The 18486-nt window shown below is 40.5% G+C and overlaps 1 protein-coding gene across 3 annotated transcripts in view; it reads right to left on the bottom strand.

Annotated features, from left to right (window-relative positions):
* Window positions 1-18486, bottom strand: part of RBM33 (RNA binding motif protein 33) — a 99471-nt gene that overhangs the window by 64212 nt on the left and 16773 nt on the right. For all 3 annotated transcript variants that reach the window (XM_066627629.1, XM_066627630.1, XM_066627631.1), the window contains exons 3-7: window positions 15972-16020; window positions 13662-13738; window positions 12267-12573; window positions 10174-10296; window positions 7689-7860 (exon numbers count right to left, since the gene is read on the bottom strand). In XM_066627629.1, the coding sequence (XP_066483726.1) occupies window positions 7689-7860; window positions 10174-10296; window positions 12267-12573; window positions 13662-13738; window positions 15972-16020 (728 nt within the window). The remainder of the gene's footprint in view (window positions 1-7688; window positions 7861-10173; window positions 10297-12266; window positions 12574-13661; window positions 13739-15971; window positions 16021-18486) is intronic.

Here is an 18486-nt window from a genome sequence, read left to right as displayed (position 1 = left end):
CTCTCCCCACCCTGAAACTTATAAATTTGGTTTTTAGAACACGAGGGTGAATCCAAAGGTTTCCTTCCTTTTTCAATCAACCTTTCAGAACCAACCCATAAGCATTTGTACAACAGAGAACAATTGTTTCAAGATCTATAAATTGAATTATTCTTAATGTTTCTTTGTCACAATAACCTCATTATGACAAGAGGTCAAAGCACTACTATTATCTTGCCATATTTCATTAAAATAATAAAAGATATGCTTTAAATACTGAAAAAAAACATTCAATTCTTAGCAGAGGAAATAGATTATGAATATTTCTTTTAGGAAGTATGGGCAGGAAGCCAAAAAAAAAATATGTCTCGCAACTTATATCATTGCCACTTCCTAACAGGACCAATAACCACCTCTTTTCTTTCTTTAGATGCCACCCTTCATTTTTCTTTCAGAAAAAATAATCTCAACCAGAAATATCCATCAGCTAGATAATTATTTAAGTTTCTAAGGGGGGGGGGGTTATACAATGATACAATATTCAGTTTATCACAAAAAATATGTACAACTTTTTCTTCATATCTTTACATTTTCAAATAAGATTATGTTTAACATATGTGCAAATGGCATGGTTCTAGTTTAGCTCTAGACATGGGAAGCAGCCCTATACCTGGATACCAGTCTCCAGTGGAAGAGGACAAACAGTTTTACTGTGAAGTACTTTCTCTGGATCTCCAGCAGAACCCACATAAAACAGATCTAACCTCATCACCCTCTCATGGATATTCGTTTTGTCCTTCAAGTGCCTCAAGCACAACCAAATTATATCCCTGGGACAGTGATATATAGTGATATTTTTGCCAGGATAAAAAATCCCGGAGAAAACTAGTTTGACCTAGTTCAAGCATACTTCCTCCAATTATTTTCTATTATCACATCTGCCTACTTGCATAGCAGATTGCAATAGACTAACTCTTATTTTTATTTTCAAGATATCATCATCATCTATGGCTGCAAATACACAAACATATTCATGGTTGTCAAACAACATAGTAAACTCTCAGGCACATTTAATCAGCTGCTAAACAATTCCACGCACACAAACCCACACAGTCTGCATTTTTGAGAACGTTTAAATGGAAATATGGCAAAAACTGGCATTTACTAACAGACTAGCTAAGACTTATTTTCTCTCAGGAATTTAACAGTCTTCCTACTTTATTACACTGTTACTACTGCCTTATATATTTTTCTCCTTAACCAACTAACATCCTTCTTAAAGAAGCATAAAATGCTCTGGAAGATAACTCTGGTGACAATATACGAGGGACAAACTCTATGCAACTAGATGCATTTCTGTCTGGGGCTGTCCCCACTACACATAAAGAGAAGGGCATTCATTTTTTTAAACAGCAAAGATGGAGGCATACATGAGCATAGAACCCTCCCCACAACCATTACTTATCTCCCCGCAAATCTTCCCAACAGGATCAAAACATGACTGAAAAAGAGTGGCTGGAGAGTCAAACCCTAAGGAGGGATACCACTAGACATGGGTGAAAACAGTGTTAATGAAACACACACAACATACTGCTTTCTGCACTTCTTATACTTGTAGAAAAAACAAGAAACACTCTAATCTGTGAAAAAGATGAAACATTTTGTCTGAGACCCCCGGCCAACCTCCTCTTGCAGGGGGAGGCCCCCATGTTGGGTGGCGGCAGACACAGCGACAGGGGGAGCAGAGCAGGCAGCAGCCCCATGGCCAGCTGCAGCAGTGAGTCTGCATTGCCACCACAGGCAGGTCCCTGAACCCGTCAGATGAGCTACTGCAAGCTTGTGGCGGGCTAGCCCAAGCGCAGGCCACAGCTCCGCCCCTCCTGACATCAGAGGGGGTGGGGCTGCACACACCTGGGCAGCTGCTGGGGGCCGCTGCCACAGTCTGCAACTTGGTGCCCTCGCCTTGGCGGCCTGCCTACAACAGCAGGGCCTCTGTGGACCCTACTGCAGGCAGGAAGCCTGAGCCAGGGAGAGTTGGGTGGATGACATGCCTGGCAGGCAGGCCTTCAGCAGCCACCCTGGAGGCCCAGGCTTCACTGCCATCACCCACGTGACTGGCTCACTGCAACAGCACCTGCCACAGGCCTAGTTCCTTCTTGGGACATCAACCATGGCCACAACCTTAGACACAGGTGCAGCAGCTAGAGGGACCAGGTCAGGGCATGGCAAGGGTAGATGGAAGGAGGACTAGTTCCAGGGGCCAACCTTGTAAACCCCCTGACAAGGAAGGGGCAGTGACTGAAGGTGCCTCCTCCCGCAGAAAGCCCAGCCCAGTCAAGGATGAAGGGCAGTGCTCGCTAGGCTGCTGGCTGGAGTGGAAGCCAGTTACCCCATGAGCCAGGAACCACAGGGGATAGGAACCTCCGCAACTATAGGGCAGAAGGACCAGGTTGACACAGCCCCCTTCCCCCACAACCCTACTGAGGCCTTTGGGCTGGCCAAACCCAGCTGTGCCCTGCCACTACTCCTTATGGACCTGCCAGATCTAAGCAGCCTCGGGGCCCAAGAGATTATAATTTATAGTTATAATGAACAAAACCATAACACCACTTTCTGCACGTTTAACTTTGGAAAACACAGAAATCCATGAAAAATATAACTGTTTTTACCCAGCTCTGACATCAGAAATGAAGGGGACGCATGAATTTCCTGTCCAAGTACTTTTTGATGTTCAAATCTGGCATTTTTCAAAAACAGCTCTTAAATCAGACACCCTCCCCCCATTCACCTCTCTCAATTAAAGTGGGTTAGATTGATAGTCCTTGGATCTATTCATTTTCCATCTTATTCTAAGGGATTAAGGCATATAACAGTTAAAGAGCCATTTATACACAGCTGGAGTATAGTAGCTAATACACTGTACTGCAAATCAAGACCTTCTCAGTTTGAATTTCACCTCTGCCATGAACTCACTAGGCTCCCTTAGACAAGCCACTTCCTCTCAACCTCCCAGCTGCAAAACAGGAATAATATTTACTGAGTTTTACAGGGCCGCTGGAAGGATTACGTCAAAATAATGCAGGTGACATTTTTTGCACACCCAGGGAAAGTGTCAAACAAGGCTAAGTACAAGGGGGACCCATATCCGCGGATCAGTTCCTCTGGTCTCCCTCCAAAGGGTCGTCTGAGTCCAACAGGAAAAAAACCGCTACTTCTGGTTTCTTCATAAAATGTCCACCTTCACACAAACAAAACAAAAGCCTGTAATCCAAGGTCTCTGTATGGTCTACTACACATGGCTTGCCCTGTTCCTACCACAGAGCCTCAAGGAATCCTCCAAAACTGACCCAAAAATCAGGTGAGCCTTCAGAGTAGCATTCCATGAGGTACAAGGGCCTGCTGCTATTAGGAAAAAAGCCAGCAGCACCACCCACATGCACCGGCCTCTGAGGATCACCATTATTTCCTGTTCACAAACTCAGGCAGTACTCCTTAGAACTCTTCCAAACCAAGAGTTTCTCTTCCAGATCCAAAAACAACGTTCAGGAGATGCCCCAGCTCTTTTCATGAGGAAAAATGTTTAACATATTTTTGCCAGCACAGACCCAATCTTGACAGCAAAATTATTTCACACACAGCTAATGCAGTGAATCAGCAATTATTTTTCTAGAGCCTCAAAGTGTCAAGATTAATTTCACTACCCTTGGTAATAAAATGGTTTCAAACGACATCTTTAATCAGCAAGTAAGAATGCTTCCCTCCAATAGAGACAAGCTGTCACGAAAGGTCACCAAAAAGTGACAGGATGGAAATTACGTCTGTAATTTCAAATGAAATATTAATTTCTCTTTTAACTGTTTTCTCAACTTATGTCTAGATTTTAAAGCAAAAAAATGTAGCTATACAACCAAGTCTGATTTTTAGACCCATAATTCCTGTTAAGCACAATCGGTCCTGAAAGGAAGTAATATTTATTATGCCAGTTCTACTACATTTTTTACTCCTATATGGTTGATTCCTAATGGACATCAATTACCACAGATCTCTTAAGGGCTTGGGCTGACAAGGTTTATCAAAGGAAAAGCTTGGGCATAAGCTCCAAAATTAACTGGAAGATAAATATAAAAACATACTTTCTCTAAAATTCTTTGCACTGCGCTAAACCAGACGCTACAAGTTTACATTTCATGGGCAACACAATATAACAACTTTATCATTTGGTCTGAATGTACACATCAATAGAATCTGTGTCTTGACATATTTCTTAATATCCTTAAAAATTCTTACAAGGATCAATGCAAATACAACTCAAGAAATGTTTGGGGGAGCCACTGTGTCACATTAACCACTTTCCAGATTGCAAGCTGTTCCAAGCGCCACAAAGGACCTTCTGCTCCCACAGCCAAAGCAAAATGGCTTCTGCAGTTGGGGATGTTTTCAGTCATAAAAATTTATGCTGGTAGAATACACAAAGATCTCTTTAGACTAGACTGTTGGAGGGTTGTGAAGCTGCAACTGACCAACTGATAGCTGATGAGCAAAAAGCATGGAGCCCTATGGAAAGTGAAACTGAATTGTATTTTTTGTGTGTGGTAGTGGTGCTCAATCTGGTAATCCATGGGGGAGCGCCTGGCAAGACACTGGAAATGCCAGCTATGGGGGGGTCCATTCCCCACACTTTCTGATGATCCACGGGGAAGCATCTCGCCAAATGAGTGCTCCTCCCCAGACTACCAGAAAGGGTGGGAGGGTCCATTCTTCACAACTGGCACTTCAGTAAGCTTTGGACCACCAGAGAGGGAAGAGAACAGACTACCTACAGCCACAGCTGACATTTCAGTGGTCCATGAGGGAGCACTCACTTCTTGAGACACTAGAAGTGATAAAAGGTGATAATCCTTTTTTCCCTGAGACCTCGGGGACCACTTCTCAGGATCTCATGAACCACAGGCTGGGAACCACTGATTTACAGCCTGCATATCGAGGGAAAAATGTGCTTGCTGCATTCTCAGGAAATCACTTCCTCTTTGATGATGTCACTTCTAGTCATGACATGATTCCAGGTTAATGACATCACTTCTGTGGGTCCTGGATAAACTGTCATTCTAAAAAGTGGGTCCCGGTGCTAAAAGTTTGAGAACCACTGCTTTAGACCAACCTTCCCAAATGAGCCCTGCCTCAAAAGCAGCCTTGCAGATTTTCCATTATCAGAATAAGATACAACTGAAACTTCCCACAACAACAAAAAGCCACAAGGATCAGGCAGTGTAGTGACATTTTACTCCCAATTTTTCAGAATACTGGGTAAGCAATATTGGGCAAAAAAAAAAAAAGACAAACACAAAAAACTGCTAAATTTGTGTTGGCTATTCCCTGGCCCATCTGCTTAAAAATCTGGAATACTTTTCACCCCTGTGCTTTGTTTAAAAAAACAAAACAAAACCCAACACCAGTACTTTTGAATTCTAATATGAACTTGCGTTTCAAGCTGCTGACTACACTATCTAGAACAGGGGTGTTAAATGTAAGGCCCACAAGCTGGATACAGCCTACAGAAACTCTTTATTTGGTCTTTATTTCTTCCAGCACCACCACCAGCTGCTCTCAGCTGCTGAACTGCAAAGCGATGCATTCATAAAGTGGCACTGCTTAAAAAGTAGCACGGAGACAGACCAATAATCATGTGTAAACTACCCTTACAACAGTGCCACTTCTGCTGAGATGTCACTATTGGATTGGCACAACCAGCAAGATAATTAGACTCCCTCAGCACTGCCCTCTCAGCATTGCTGCTTCTGCCAAGGCAACCAGCTGGTGTTGCAACTGGCAAATTAAGTCAAGTTGGTTACAGAAACACCAGGCAGCCTGCCAGTCACTACGTGGGAATCAAGAAAAAGAGTCAAGTCCAAGGGTAGCCATCAGCTTCAATCCTCCTCTTGACCCCATATACCAGTGGTTCTCAAACTGTGACTCCCTAGGGAGCTGTGAAAATAAACCAGGGGAGTCATGGAATCCTTGCGAAAAACTGCCACCCTATACAATGTAAACTATTGTAGACCTAACTGGGATCCATGGCCAACAGCCTAGTAGGTCAAGCGAGTCATCAGTCCCAAGGGTTTGGGAACTGCCACATATGACAGGTATAGCCAACTGGTCCCCCATCATCATAATTCAGTCCTATCTGGTCTGAATTTAATTTTATTATTATTATTAACAACAGTATTTATATACCGCTTTTCAACAAAAAGTTCAAAGCGGTTATTTGAGAACTATATTTATTTACCCAAATTCAGACAACCAGTCTCAGACACTGGCTTAGGACTACCATTGTTATTACACCTGGATCTGATGAGGAGAGAGATGTACCCATTACCTGACAGTTACAGAGCTGTCTTCAGACAACAGAAGGCACACAAAAAAGTTTTTCACATTATGCTTAAAAATGTTTTTAAAACATACAGAGAATTACAATTCAGGCAACTAATGCCAACTCAATATGTAAACTATAGAATTGCCACAGGCTTGCCAGTCACAAGTCTCTTCTTCAGCCATGTCTGCCAATTCATATGTTACTTTCATAAAGGAATTCAGATTGCGGTGTGTCCCATAAGGGTAACATGCAACAGGAGATGGAACCCCGAGATTGCTTGCACTCTAGTATATACCAGCTCACACCAGCAAATTCTGTCTGCAAATCACACACTCTCTCTCTTTATCCTGATCTTACAGCTGAGAACATTTCAAAAGGGCCTTGTTTGCATGCACGTTTTGAAGACGACACACTGGGACTGTAAATAATTCATTAGAAACCCTACCAATTCCACCTTACCACAATGACAACATGAATCTGAGATTTTTTTCAGATAACATCTTTAATCAGCCAACCCTTCCAGAAAAAGATCTCCCCATGTTGACATTATGTGTCACCGTAAAAAAGAACGCATTTGTTCCCAAACTGGAACTGACAAGACACATCCAGGTATAACTAGGGGGTATGCTTTTACAATGTAAAAATGCCTCAAAACTCACAGTTGATAAGGCAGATTTGGTTTTCCCCACCCATTCCCCCTTGAACAACTTCCCATCTTGGGAAGACCTCAGTTATTAAAACTCTTATCATAAATTAACCACCCAATTAATATTTTTCATAAGAACCATACATCGTGTACTGCTGCTTTTCATTAGAATTCTTTAAGAAAAGTTGTACTTAAATCCAGGATGACTTACAAAACAAAAATAACCCATTATAAAAAATAAATACAGCAGTATGTATTGTTAAGCTAACAATACCCATGAGAAGGCTGAAAGTACTCTCTGCTAACTGGACAAAGAGAAACCATTCTTAAGTCAAGGGGAAGGGAGTTCCATAGCGTTGGTGCCACTACTGAGAAGGCCCTATTTCTTGCCGCCACCCCATGTAACTCCCTAGGCCGCGGCACTTGTAAAAAGGCCTTCTCTGATGACCTAAGAGGACGAGCCGGATTGTACAGTAGGCGATCTCTAAGATACCCTGGCCCAGAGCACTATAGGGTTAGCAGTATAGAGACTACAGCTCAGTTAAACTCAAATACAGCTTGCATTCCTTCTCCTCAGTCTGTGTTTTTACCCGATAATACTCAATGAAAAACTGTGCAAATGATTTGTTTACAAGAGTTTAGTTAAAGAAAAAGAACTGATTGTCCTTACTGCTTCTCCCCAAAAAAACTTACCCAAAGTTTCAGGAATGTTTCTTCGTTCTCTTGTTACATCTGAAAGCCTAATGATTGTTCCTTCTTTTCGTTCAGTTTTAAAACGTAATCGACCAGACTCCTGATCATCCTCCTCTTCCTCTTCAGACTCCTCTTTGGTTTCTTCTTGAAGCTCCAGATTTTCAATAGCTGCCTATAAATACAGGAGAATATGTGAGGTTTTTAATATGGTTGAGTTGGTCAAGTCTGTTTGGTGGGGAGAGTTTAAAGCGCACAGTAATGAATACCTCAAGTTCCACAAACTATTCAAAAGTATTGAAAACACTGAGTGAAAGTCTAAGGCAGTTTCATGTGATTGGATGTTGAATCCCTCTCCACCCCACAGCTTGGTGATTCTGGAGGTCACTTTTCATGTAACATGTAACAAGTATCACCCGACTAAGTAATCCTTGTTTTTTATTTTACTTGGAACAGATACCGCAGGAATGGTATAAGATGTCTCAATATTATTTATAGACTGTATTCCACTGTTATATGAACCAATCTATTACAAATATTTGAAAAGTCAGTGCAGTAAGTTTTAGCTATGTTAATCTTCAAAGGTGCTTTTCAAGCCTCTGAAATCCTATTTTCAACAACTGCAACGTGACTTCAATGTTCTGTGTTCTGCAATAGAGGAAATACTTCCTACATGGTTAACAAACACAGGTGACCAAAGGCTTTCAATGGATTCCCTACAAACCAAATGGATTCCCTACAAAATACTAACAAACTTGAGTGATGAGTTTGGGTAGCTCCCCCCTCAAGATCGCAGAGGGAAAAAAGTAACTGCCTGTCAATCTAGCTAAAGCTCCAACTTCCTAGTTTAAAAGAAACTGAGAACCAGGATGAAGAACCTGAAATCCAAAAGGATAATATAATCCCCTGCCTCAACTGTTGGCAGTGAAAGCTCAGAGTGGCAGCTAGTCTCTTGCAGAAGAGGAAAAGAAAATAAATGCGTCAGACAAAAATGAACTTATTGCTGAAGTGATAATTGGTCTTCTCATGGACGGCTGCCCTAAGCCACTCCATATTCCCTGTCTCCATCTGCTGGCAAGATGTCTGTTTATCCAAAGGTCTTGAAATGTCAAATGTCAGAATTTTTGTGATATATAGCACAAGGCATTTTTACTGGAGGTTTGGCTGTGCTTAAGACCTTCATTTCCTTGCCTCTGATTCTTCCAAACTTACGAGAGATAAAATGGTCCAGTGGTAGAGAGCCTTCTATGGATAATTCTGCAGAAGGCTGGTTACTGAATGCTGCCATTCACGTACACCTAAAGTAGTAACTAACGGTTAAAAATTAGAACTACTTTCCAAACAGATAGCTAAGGATGTCACTAGGACACAGATAAGAATACATACCAATATTCCGAGTGGCAAAATTAAACTGTTACAATTATGAGAAGTCACCCTAAAAAGATGAACCTAGAGATCAACACTAGGGAGTGAATCAACTCCTCCAGAGAGAAAAGGTAAAAATAAATCAAGGGTTTGATATCACTATCCAGAATATATTAGTTGTCTTTCAGACATTTTAAAAAGAGAGAGATGCTTTCAACTATGGAGTGCTACTTAACAGCTTGTAATTTTAAGTCAAGGGCACCAATGTTCTATATTTCAGAGCTATTTCAGATGTTCAACACAAGTTGTGCAAGCAAAAGCATACACGATTCAGATTTCCCATCTTGTCTGAAGGAAAAAAGATACACATCCCATCCCTCCTTTTTTATGAACTCATAATGCATATTTATACCAAAGTTACTTATCAATCCAAAAGATAAACATGTGGGTTAAAGAAAACTCACATTCAAGAAAGGAGGATAGTGCTGTCCCTTGGGGCTGCTAAGATCTGGCCAATAACTAAGGAGGGCCTTGCAGAAGTGCAAGTAGCTGGGAGGTTGCCAGAAGGGAGAAATAGTGAGTGTCAAAGAAACAACAGAGAAGGAAGAAAAAACAGCAGGGCGTGCATATTATGAGGCTCACAGCCACAATGACTATGGAGTCAGACTTTTGAACACAGAAAAAGGAATATGTTTCAAAAAGCAAGGCTAATACAGGATCATGGAACAGTTTTGCTCCCTACTCTAGTTTAAAAAATACTGATTGCATATTAAGGACTACAACAGTTTGTATTTTGTCTGCGCTACTTTCTTAAAGACCATTCCTGAAATACTTTAAATCTCAAATGGCAGTGATTCCCAAACTTACCATGGTCACAGCGCCCTTCTTCCGCAGCCTCTTCTTCCTGGCTCTCCTGGGAGCTGCTATCTTGGATCATGCGATTCTCATGAGACCATGTGTGATCCAAGATGGTGGTGTCCAGAAGAGACAGGAAGCAGAGGGCGCCGGGGACATCCTACAGCATCCCTGTGAGTTTGCGACAGTGTCACAATGTACAGTTTGGAAACCACCGCCAAACAGCAAGCTATATTTTGCCTTTAACATATCAAGTGTCCTGAATTACCTCCTCAGACTCATTTGGAGGTGTCTGGCTCTCAGCAACTTCTTCCAATTCTTCTTCAGCTACATATTCTTGCTGCTGTTCCATTGCTTGCTGCTCACTATAGGACTGCATATAATCTTCATCCTGAATTTTATGGAGAAAAGTTTGTTATAAGTAAACTTGATTGCTACTCCCCCACTGTTCATTACAGACTAGTGCAAATATAATACCCCCAATTCTTTAAAGACTAAGGGTCCAATCTTAACGAGTTCGTGCTAGCACACGAACATGCTGTAAGGTACATTTGTGGGCCCTAGCGCTGGTGGAGCACCAGAGCTCCACTGCTTGGCGGCTGCGCAGACAGCCAGGTAATGGAGAGGTAGGTGGGGAGGTAGGCAGCTGCCTGGGGCATGCTGGATGCAGCAGCAGACATTTTAGGCACCACTGCAGCCCTGAGCACCAGGCAGTTCAGGACTGGGTTGCCCAAAATTAGAAGCAGGCACCATACTGCGCATGTCTTTCCCTACAACTCCTTACATTTTTCAAGATGCTCTTTCCTCTGCTCTTTCCTTCCTACAGCTTTCCTCTGCTACTTTCTCAGCCTGCCTTAGCCACTACATCAACACTGGTATATAACCAATATTCCCTCTTCATGAGAGCTTGAGGCTGGTTAGCAAACTCTGATTATGAGTAATTGTGAAGCTAATGTACCAATTAACTGTGGTTAAACCCGATGGAGGGCATACAGAGGAATCTGCACATGGTGACAAATGAACATGCAATCCTGCTGCTTGCTCCTGATGTCTTACTCATGATGAAGATACCAGGAGCATTATTTCTGCATTGGCCTTGGATAGTACGTTACAAGTTCTGACCATAAGGTACTTAAAAACAGCTTACTCAAATAGTTTAGCCAAGTATAAGTTAGTTACCTCCAGTAACATCAATCCATTAAATTCAGCTTATTAAAAATATTTGCAGTTTACAATTCTCATGAGTTAATCAGCAATAACTAATACGAGTTTCTCAAGACTGTACAGTTCTTTTTTCCAGTTATGAAGATCTGGTTTATTCAAGAGTATTACTACATTGAACACCAATACTATTATCAGTCAGTAAAGGTTTCTCCTTTTATTATCATAACTGATCAGCCCAAAAGAGCAACTTCTAGCAGCCACAATCAACTATCATTGTATCATCGATACTGTATTCTAAGTGCTGTACAAAGAACACCACAAAATTGACAATAATCTGCAAATAACCCCTGCTAATTGGGTAAGAGGCACTTTTTCAAGTGGGTGCTCCTTTTTTTAGCAGGGAGAGAGTAACTGGCCCATCTCACCCCAGAAGTGTCTGTTCTAGTGGCTGTCTGCTGGGACAGGGAGCCATTTAGTTATTTGATTTTTTCTGTAAACCGCTTTGTTAACTTTTAGTTGAAAAGCGGTATATAAATACTGTTAATAATAATAATAATAATAATAATAATAATAATAATAAATGTCAACTTTTAAGTTTTTCTTGCAAAATATTTTGGACAAAAAGACAGTACAAGTTTAGTAGAGGGGCAAGCCCTTCAGGATCCACTTAAATGAAAGCAAATTATGCATATGACATTTTCTAAACTAACCTGCAATCTCTTTATTCACATTTAGACAGTTCTCAGTTACAAAAAAAGAGTGGGGGATGAATGAACAGAACATCAATCACTTTGGAATATTAGCACCTTAAAGATGTCTTTAGCAGGTCAATAATCTTTTCACCTTCCAAGGACTTTATCAGATCTTGTCTAAAGCCTGGATAAAAGCTTTTGCATTAAGTACTTCTAACAATTGGCAGTGTCTCCCCACCACACAAAGCTGTTTTCTTCCTTAAGGATACAATCCTCAAGGTCATGATTCTAAACTGCCTTCCAGAATGACAAAGGAGCATTACCTACAGCCAAACAAGCTGTCAACACAAACTTTGTCACAGCCTAGATAAAGAAACTGGCAGACAGTGATAATAGGTCTAATTCCCCCCCCATCCCTAGGGAGGTAAACAGATTTCAAATCAGTCTAAAAACCTAGGCACGTAAAGCAATGTTATCTCAGAAACTACAATAGGAAGAAACTCACTGGAAATTCATCTAGCGGTTCATTGATTTCCAGATCTAGCACTTCATCATTATAAATTTCTTCCTGATCTTCCCCATATTCTATTTGGTCTTCTGTCAGCTCAGTCTCTTGGCCTTCATACTGTCCTTCTTCTGTGTACTCTTCAGCATACTCTTCAGGCACTTCTGATTTGTCATAAGCCAATTCATCTTCCCCTTGTTCATACTCAGAATCTTGCTCGACAGACGGATCATTAGCACTTCCTGAGAGCTCAAAGGATGTAACCATGCTAGAAGCAGCATTAAGACTAATCGAAATATCCTGTGTACTATATTAAAAATAAAAATAAGTAATTATAATTTTAAACCATAAGATCTGGTATGTTATTTTCTTCAGGATATAGACAGAATTCATAGATTTTTCATTTACTAGTAAAAACACAGCTCGTACATCAAGTTGCCTCTGTGCCTCAAACTTACACCACAAACTTATCAGCTAATATTTGACCAAATGGACAAAACCAATCAGATGGTCAAAAAAAGCTAGGCTGACAAGTGATTCTGCAAACTACATTTAATTTTAAATTCCCAGAGTAATAGATATGTAGAATTAGAGCAACTGTGCCAGTTTTCAATAATCTCAATGCTAGCCACTCATTTTCATGCTAGCTACTCATCATTTTCCACTACTGCTGCAAGTATCTGACTACACTGAACTGGCATTTACTTTTTATAAGGAACCAATGCTTTTAAAAGGGATATTCACTCAGTTTTAAATGAGAAGTACCCTATCTAGAATTTGTAGATACAACATATTAGCCACATATGTTTTGCAGAAGAATTCCCTACATCATCCAATCAAACTAAGAGCTAAAGTGATTTTCTGAATCTTATAAGCCTTTTTACAAAGACAGTAAGAAACAGTTCTCTAGTCTTCCTGGAAACCTCAATGAGAACTATGGCATGTTTGTTTGCTTTAAATATCTAAAGCACCTCTCATCCACACACCCAATATTTAAGGCATGGGGGTGAATAACTTAGTGCAAAAAAACATGGGACTAGACTGGGAAGCAATGAGCTCTGCAAGTTTGTCCTAAGTAAGTTTTATTCAATCAGAATTTCTCTTTAAAAATATGACTCCTGAAAAATTTCAGGACAGATATTTTAAATACAGCACAGTATAATACATCCCAGAAAAAAGCTCTCCTCAGCTGCCATTTTCTCTTTAATTCATTAAAGGTGGATTTCTAATCACCTTCTTCCATAAAAGTGAAAAGCAGTTTATGTCAAGTATCACTTCTGAATATCTCACCACTGTGCAGAGGTTAAGTACCCTGTTTACCACTTCAGCATTCATATAAAGGACTGACCCAGAAAACTATTACATTAGTAATTTTAATAAGAGAAAGGGACAAACCTGAAATGTTGATCCTCTTCATTGTCACTCTGTAGAAGATCATCATTCAGTTCTTCATCCGACATATCTGATTGAGTCTAAGGTTTAATCAGAAAAAATCCTTGAGATAATCTCAACATACAATGTTTTTAAAAGTAGTAAATAATGTACTCCCCTCAGCAGTGAGTGTTTAACAAGATAATAAGCAGGATGTTTTTATTCATGATTAAACTGGACAAGAATGCTGTGCTTTATTCAGCACATAATCATGTGATTGGAGAAAACTCTTAGCACAAAACACTTGATTTCAATTGAGCACTACATAGACTATGAAAATAAGTTTTTAAATCCCTAACCAAAGTTCAAATGTCAACACCCAAAAAAACCACTCAACTATAGGACAAAGTGAAGTACAATTTCCAATATGCTGGGCAATATAGCCTTATTCAGATGTTTAACATGGGCAACACTGAGTCGTTGGGAGACGCAGCAGTGTACCTGCAGAAGCATTATTTGTTGCTACAAACAGTATCTCTGCAGACAAATGCTGTACTTGTGGTAGGCTGGGCAGAGCAGCAATTTACAGTGCACATGGACAGGGTATGAAGTGAGATTCCAGTTCTCCCAAACACACAATGCTGTCCATACTGAAGGCAACGTCTGGAGTCGATTTAGAAATCTGTTAGATGGCAGTAATTTTTTTTTTTTTACATTTATTAGCATGCCCACTGTCATTAACAACAAAGACATGTCATTATTTTAATACAAAACGTGTATCAAGTTAAAAGCTTATGGTTCCTGTGTGGGGGAAAAAACCACATATATTGCTGTACCTTACCACAACCTCATGCTGGGACACTGCATGTCGAAGTGATTAAAATACATTAACTTGAGACAATAAAATGACTTTTCTTGGACTGAACAGTAAATAACAAACTGATAAATGGTGCTATTTGTTTTCAGTTCTATCCTGTTAAACAACTTCATGCTAGAGGTTGCTAATTAGAAAAGCAAATGGAAAGATCTAGAGATATTGAAGAAACTGGAAGGAGTTCAGAGAACAGCATAAAAACTGCCAGGGTTAGAGGATCTCTAATGCTGCTCTGAACTCCTTCCAATTTGTTAATTGTGTTGTCAACATTTGTTTTTCTCCAACAAAAAGTTGGTTATGGCACCAAATGAGCCAGATTGGAACAGCCTGTACAAAAGACAAACCAATATGGTTTTAAATTCTTCGGAAGACATGGTTTTAAAGGGTGCAAGCGTTGTTTTTTGTTTTGGTGTTTTTTTAAAAGAGATAATAGAATGAATGTTCATTAGAAGATGGTTATTAGAAAAATGAATGGAGAGGGAAGACAGACCTTTCACTGTTTGTTGCATAGTGCCCTATGGGAAACTGCAGGAGAACCATGCCTTGGTATGTTCAAGGACAAGTGTGGACAAACACAACAAGTTGCAGAACTTCTGTTCTATTAGGATTACACTAGAACAGAGCTCACCAGACCCTGGCCCATGGAGCCGCATCCAGCATTCGCCAAAATCCCCCCCCCAGGAGCAGCACTTACTATTCCACTGCTCTGCCACTTTGTTGTTCGCCCATGTGGGCATAGAAACATTCTGGGCAGTCATGTCTATGGTCCATGTCATAGCAGGCTTTGCACCAGGATGTCTAGGTCATAGAAATGACTGCCTGCAGTGTCCCTATGTCCACATTGGTGAAGAACAAAGTGGCAAAATAGCAGAATAGTAAGCACTGCTCGGGACGTTGAGGGAGTTTTTGTTGTGCAGTGGTCTCCAGTTTGGAGACTGCTGCACTAGATTATTATAAATATGCCAAAAAGGAGTTCATAATTTTAAAACAGGCAAGTTATAAGTAAACTAAACAAGGCAGAGACAGAGTAGCTTGGCAATAAGAATCATCAGCATCAAGAAGCATCAAACATTTAAACTAATACTGAAGGGCCATTTCCCTACATGAAATTGCCCATCCCTGACCCAAGGTTATCTGAGGTGACATTTGTGGATGCACAGTTAGTAGTGACACATGGGGAAAACCCTTTCTGTTGTGGAACCCACCTACGGAATTCCCTTCCCATTCAAACAGCATCTGGATTAAGCCGAGTTAGTCTGTTGTTGCTTTGTGGTTGGCACTACTTCTCTAATCATGTTTGTTTTGATCATATCTGACTGTTACAGTATTTGATCATTTGTTGTTTTACTGCTTTTGTGATCCACATTAAATTGAATGGTGAGAAAAGCCGCATATAACCAACATTTCATCTTATACATCCAAAGCACTTTACATATATATTTAAAGGTTTTCCGAGTTACCTTTTTACCAGTCAACAAATCTTCTCCAAGCAAATCATCATCCAGTTCACTGGAAGAAAAACAAGGTATTCATATTTGGAGAACAAGTCCTTTCTGACACATGAATGTATTGTTATAATAAATACACACACATATGTCAAAAATTTTATTCAGCTCCAAAACACAAAAAGAAGTCCTTCAAAATACAGCCAGTATAGTCTCAATTTAAGAAAACAGTAAAGTACCAAAATAGGAAAGAAATCATAAAGGTAGTACAATAATCATAAAGCACAATAATCATATTGCAGGATTATGCAATAATCATAAAGGTAGTACAATAAAAAAATTAAAACAAAATACAACCACAGAAACCTCAAGACACCTAATTAAGAAAGGCAAGCTGGGTGAAAAAAGAAAGTCTCCAGTCACTGCCAGAAGGCTAACACGGAAGAGGCAGTTCTTCCCAATGGGAGGGAGTTCCATAGAGAAGACCCTGCTCCTCACTGCAATCAATGTAGTCTATGCCATTGGTGGCATGCCCAGCAGGGCTTCCTCTGCTGACCTCTCAGGAAGGGTCAACTTGTATGGGAAAAGACAATTCTGCAAATATCTTGGTCCTGAACCATATTGGGCTTTAAAGGTCAAAACTAAGACCACACATTGAGCCTGAACCAGTTATGCCTTCTAGTTAAGCCAGAACATAGTATAGTATTGGCAACCTTCAGTCTCGAAAGACTATGGTATCGCACTCTGAAAGGTGGTTCTGGCACAGCATCTAGTGTGGCTGAAAAGGCCAATCCGGGAGTGACAATCCCTTCCACACCGGGAGCAAGTGCAGTCTGTCCCTGGTCTGTCTCCCTGGCTATGGGCCTTCCTTCTTTGCCTCTTTGCCTCAGACTGTTGGCCAAGTGTCTCTTCAAACTGGGAAAGGCCATGCTGCACAGCCTGCCTCCAAGCAGGCCGCTCAGAGGCCAGGGTTTCCCACTTGTTGAGGTCCATTCCTAGGGCCTTCAGATCCCTCTTGCAGATGTCCTTGTATCGCAGCTATGGTCTACCTGTAGGGCACTTTCCTTGCACGAATTCTCCATAGAGGAGATCCTTTGGGATCCGCCCATCATCCATTTTCACGACATGACCGAGCCAACGCAGGCGTCTCTACCCCAGAATCTTCAACAGTATTTGAAATGTAGGCTACCAAAATGGTGATCTAAAATTTTTCACATAGATGGTGGGATTTCTATTTTGAAGGACAGCTATGGACCAAGACAGGAAGAGGCAGAATGAAAACTTTCACTTGCGTGTTGACTCCAAAGGTGTGCTTCCTATTTTTAACACCACAGTATTTAGTTCTGAATCCTCCCAATCATTTTTGCCTACTATTATTGCGGTATTTGCATATAGTAATCAAACTAGGAAGTACCTTGATGGCCATCTACTTTTAAAGAAATATTCACTCTCTCAAAACAAGAGTTATTGCTTGCCTTAACTCTTCACAGGATAAGCTACTTACTACAGCATAAACCACTTCTAGCAAGTGGTAGGAAGCCTGTTCAACATTCTGTACTGTAAATATAGCATGAGCTAAGGAAGGCTACTAATCTGCATGTAACATAATTTGCACTGAAGACTTTATGAATGTTAGGAACACGATGTCTTATTTCTGCAGTTACGCTTATGTTGTGGCCACTGGACTCTGCTGAACCAGGTGATGGGAAATCACAGCTTTCTGCTATAAGAATGAGGCTCTGCAAGCCATAAGCTCATTCCTCACCCTTCCACTCCCCCATGCGCTAAAAACGGAAAGACATCTTTTACTTTCAGTTTGGAGCAATTCAATGGCACACACAAGCTTGGGTAATTATGCTTAGTTAAATCATTATCAGGGAACAAACTGAGATATGAAATTGCAAGGATTTCCCTAACCATAGATTCAACTAAACCACAATGCCGAAAGTTTGCTACTAAAAGGTTTCCCTTGCCATCTCTCACAGATGGAAAAGGGAGAGAGGGGAGAATATGAGAGCAGAGGCTCATTCTCACAGCCTGGTTTCTTATCACAACTGAGCCTATGCCTTGCAAGGCATTTCATTACTACAAAATAACTCTTAGCACATTGGAAGTATGAAACATTGGGCAGTTAAAAAACAAGACTCTCCTGGTCAGTTAAAAACAAACTATGGCAAAAATATTGAAAATCATATAAATGTTTCAAAAACCACAAATCCCCCCAAAATCTGCTTAAGTATATAATAAATTTCTGGTTTGTTTGATCATTCTTCCGGTTTCTAGACCTTACACACAGAGTTCCCATTTCAATGAAAAATCACAAATGCTGGATATCCACAAAATAAGCTGTCAAATATACGTTTTTCACACTGTCATCAACTTAGTTAGCAACAAGCACCAGCATAATTAAAAAGTAAAAATTACAACAATACTAAACATACAAACAATGCACAAGTTTTACATAGGCATAATTCATGCTTGGTTTTCAGGAAGCAACTCCCAAATCTCACAAAGCTGCAACTTCTCCACA

Source organism: Tiliqua scincoides, chromosome 5, assembly GCF_035046505.1.
Source record: "Tiliqua scincoides isolate rTilSci1 chromosome 5, rTilSci1.hap2, whole genome shotgun sequence".
NCBI classification, from domain to species: domain Eukaryota; kingdom Metazoa; phylum Chordata; class Lepidosauria; order Squamata; family Scincidae; genus Tiliqua; species Tiliqua scincoides.
This window is presented reverse-complemented; position numbering and strand designations above follow the sequence as displayed.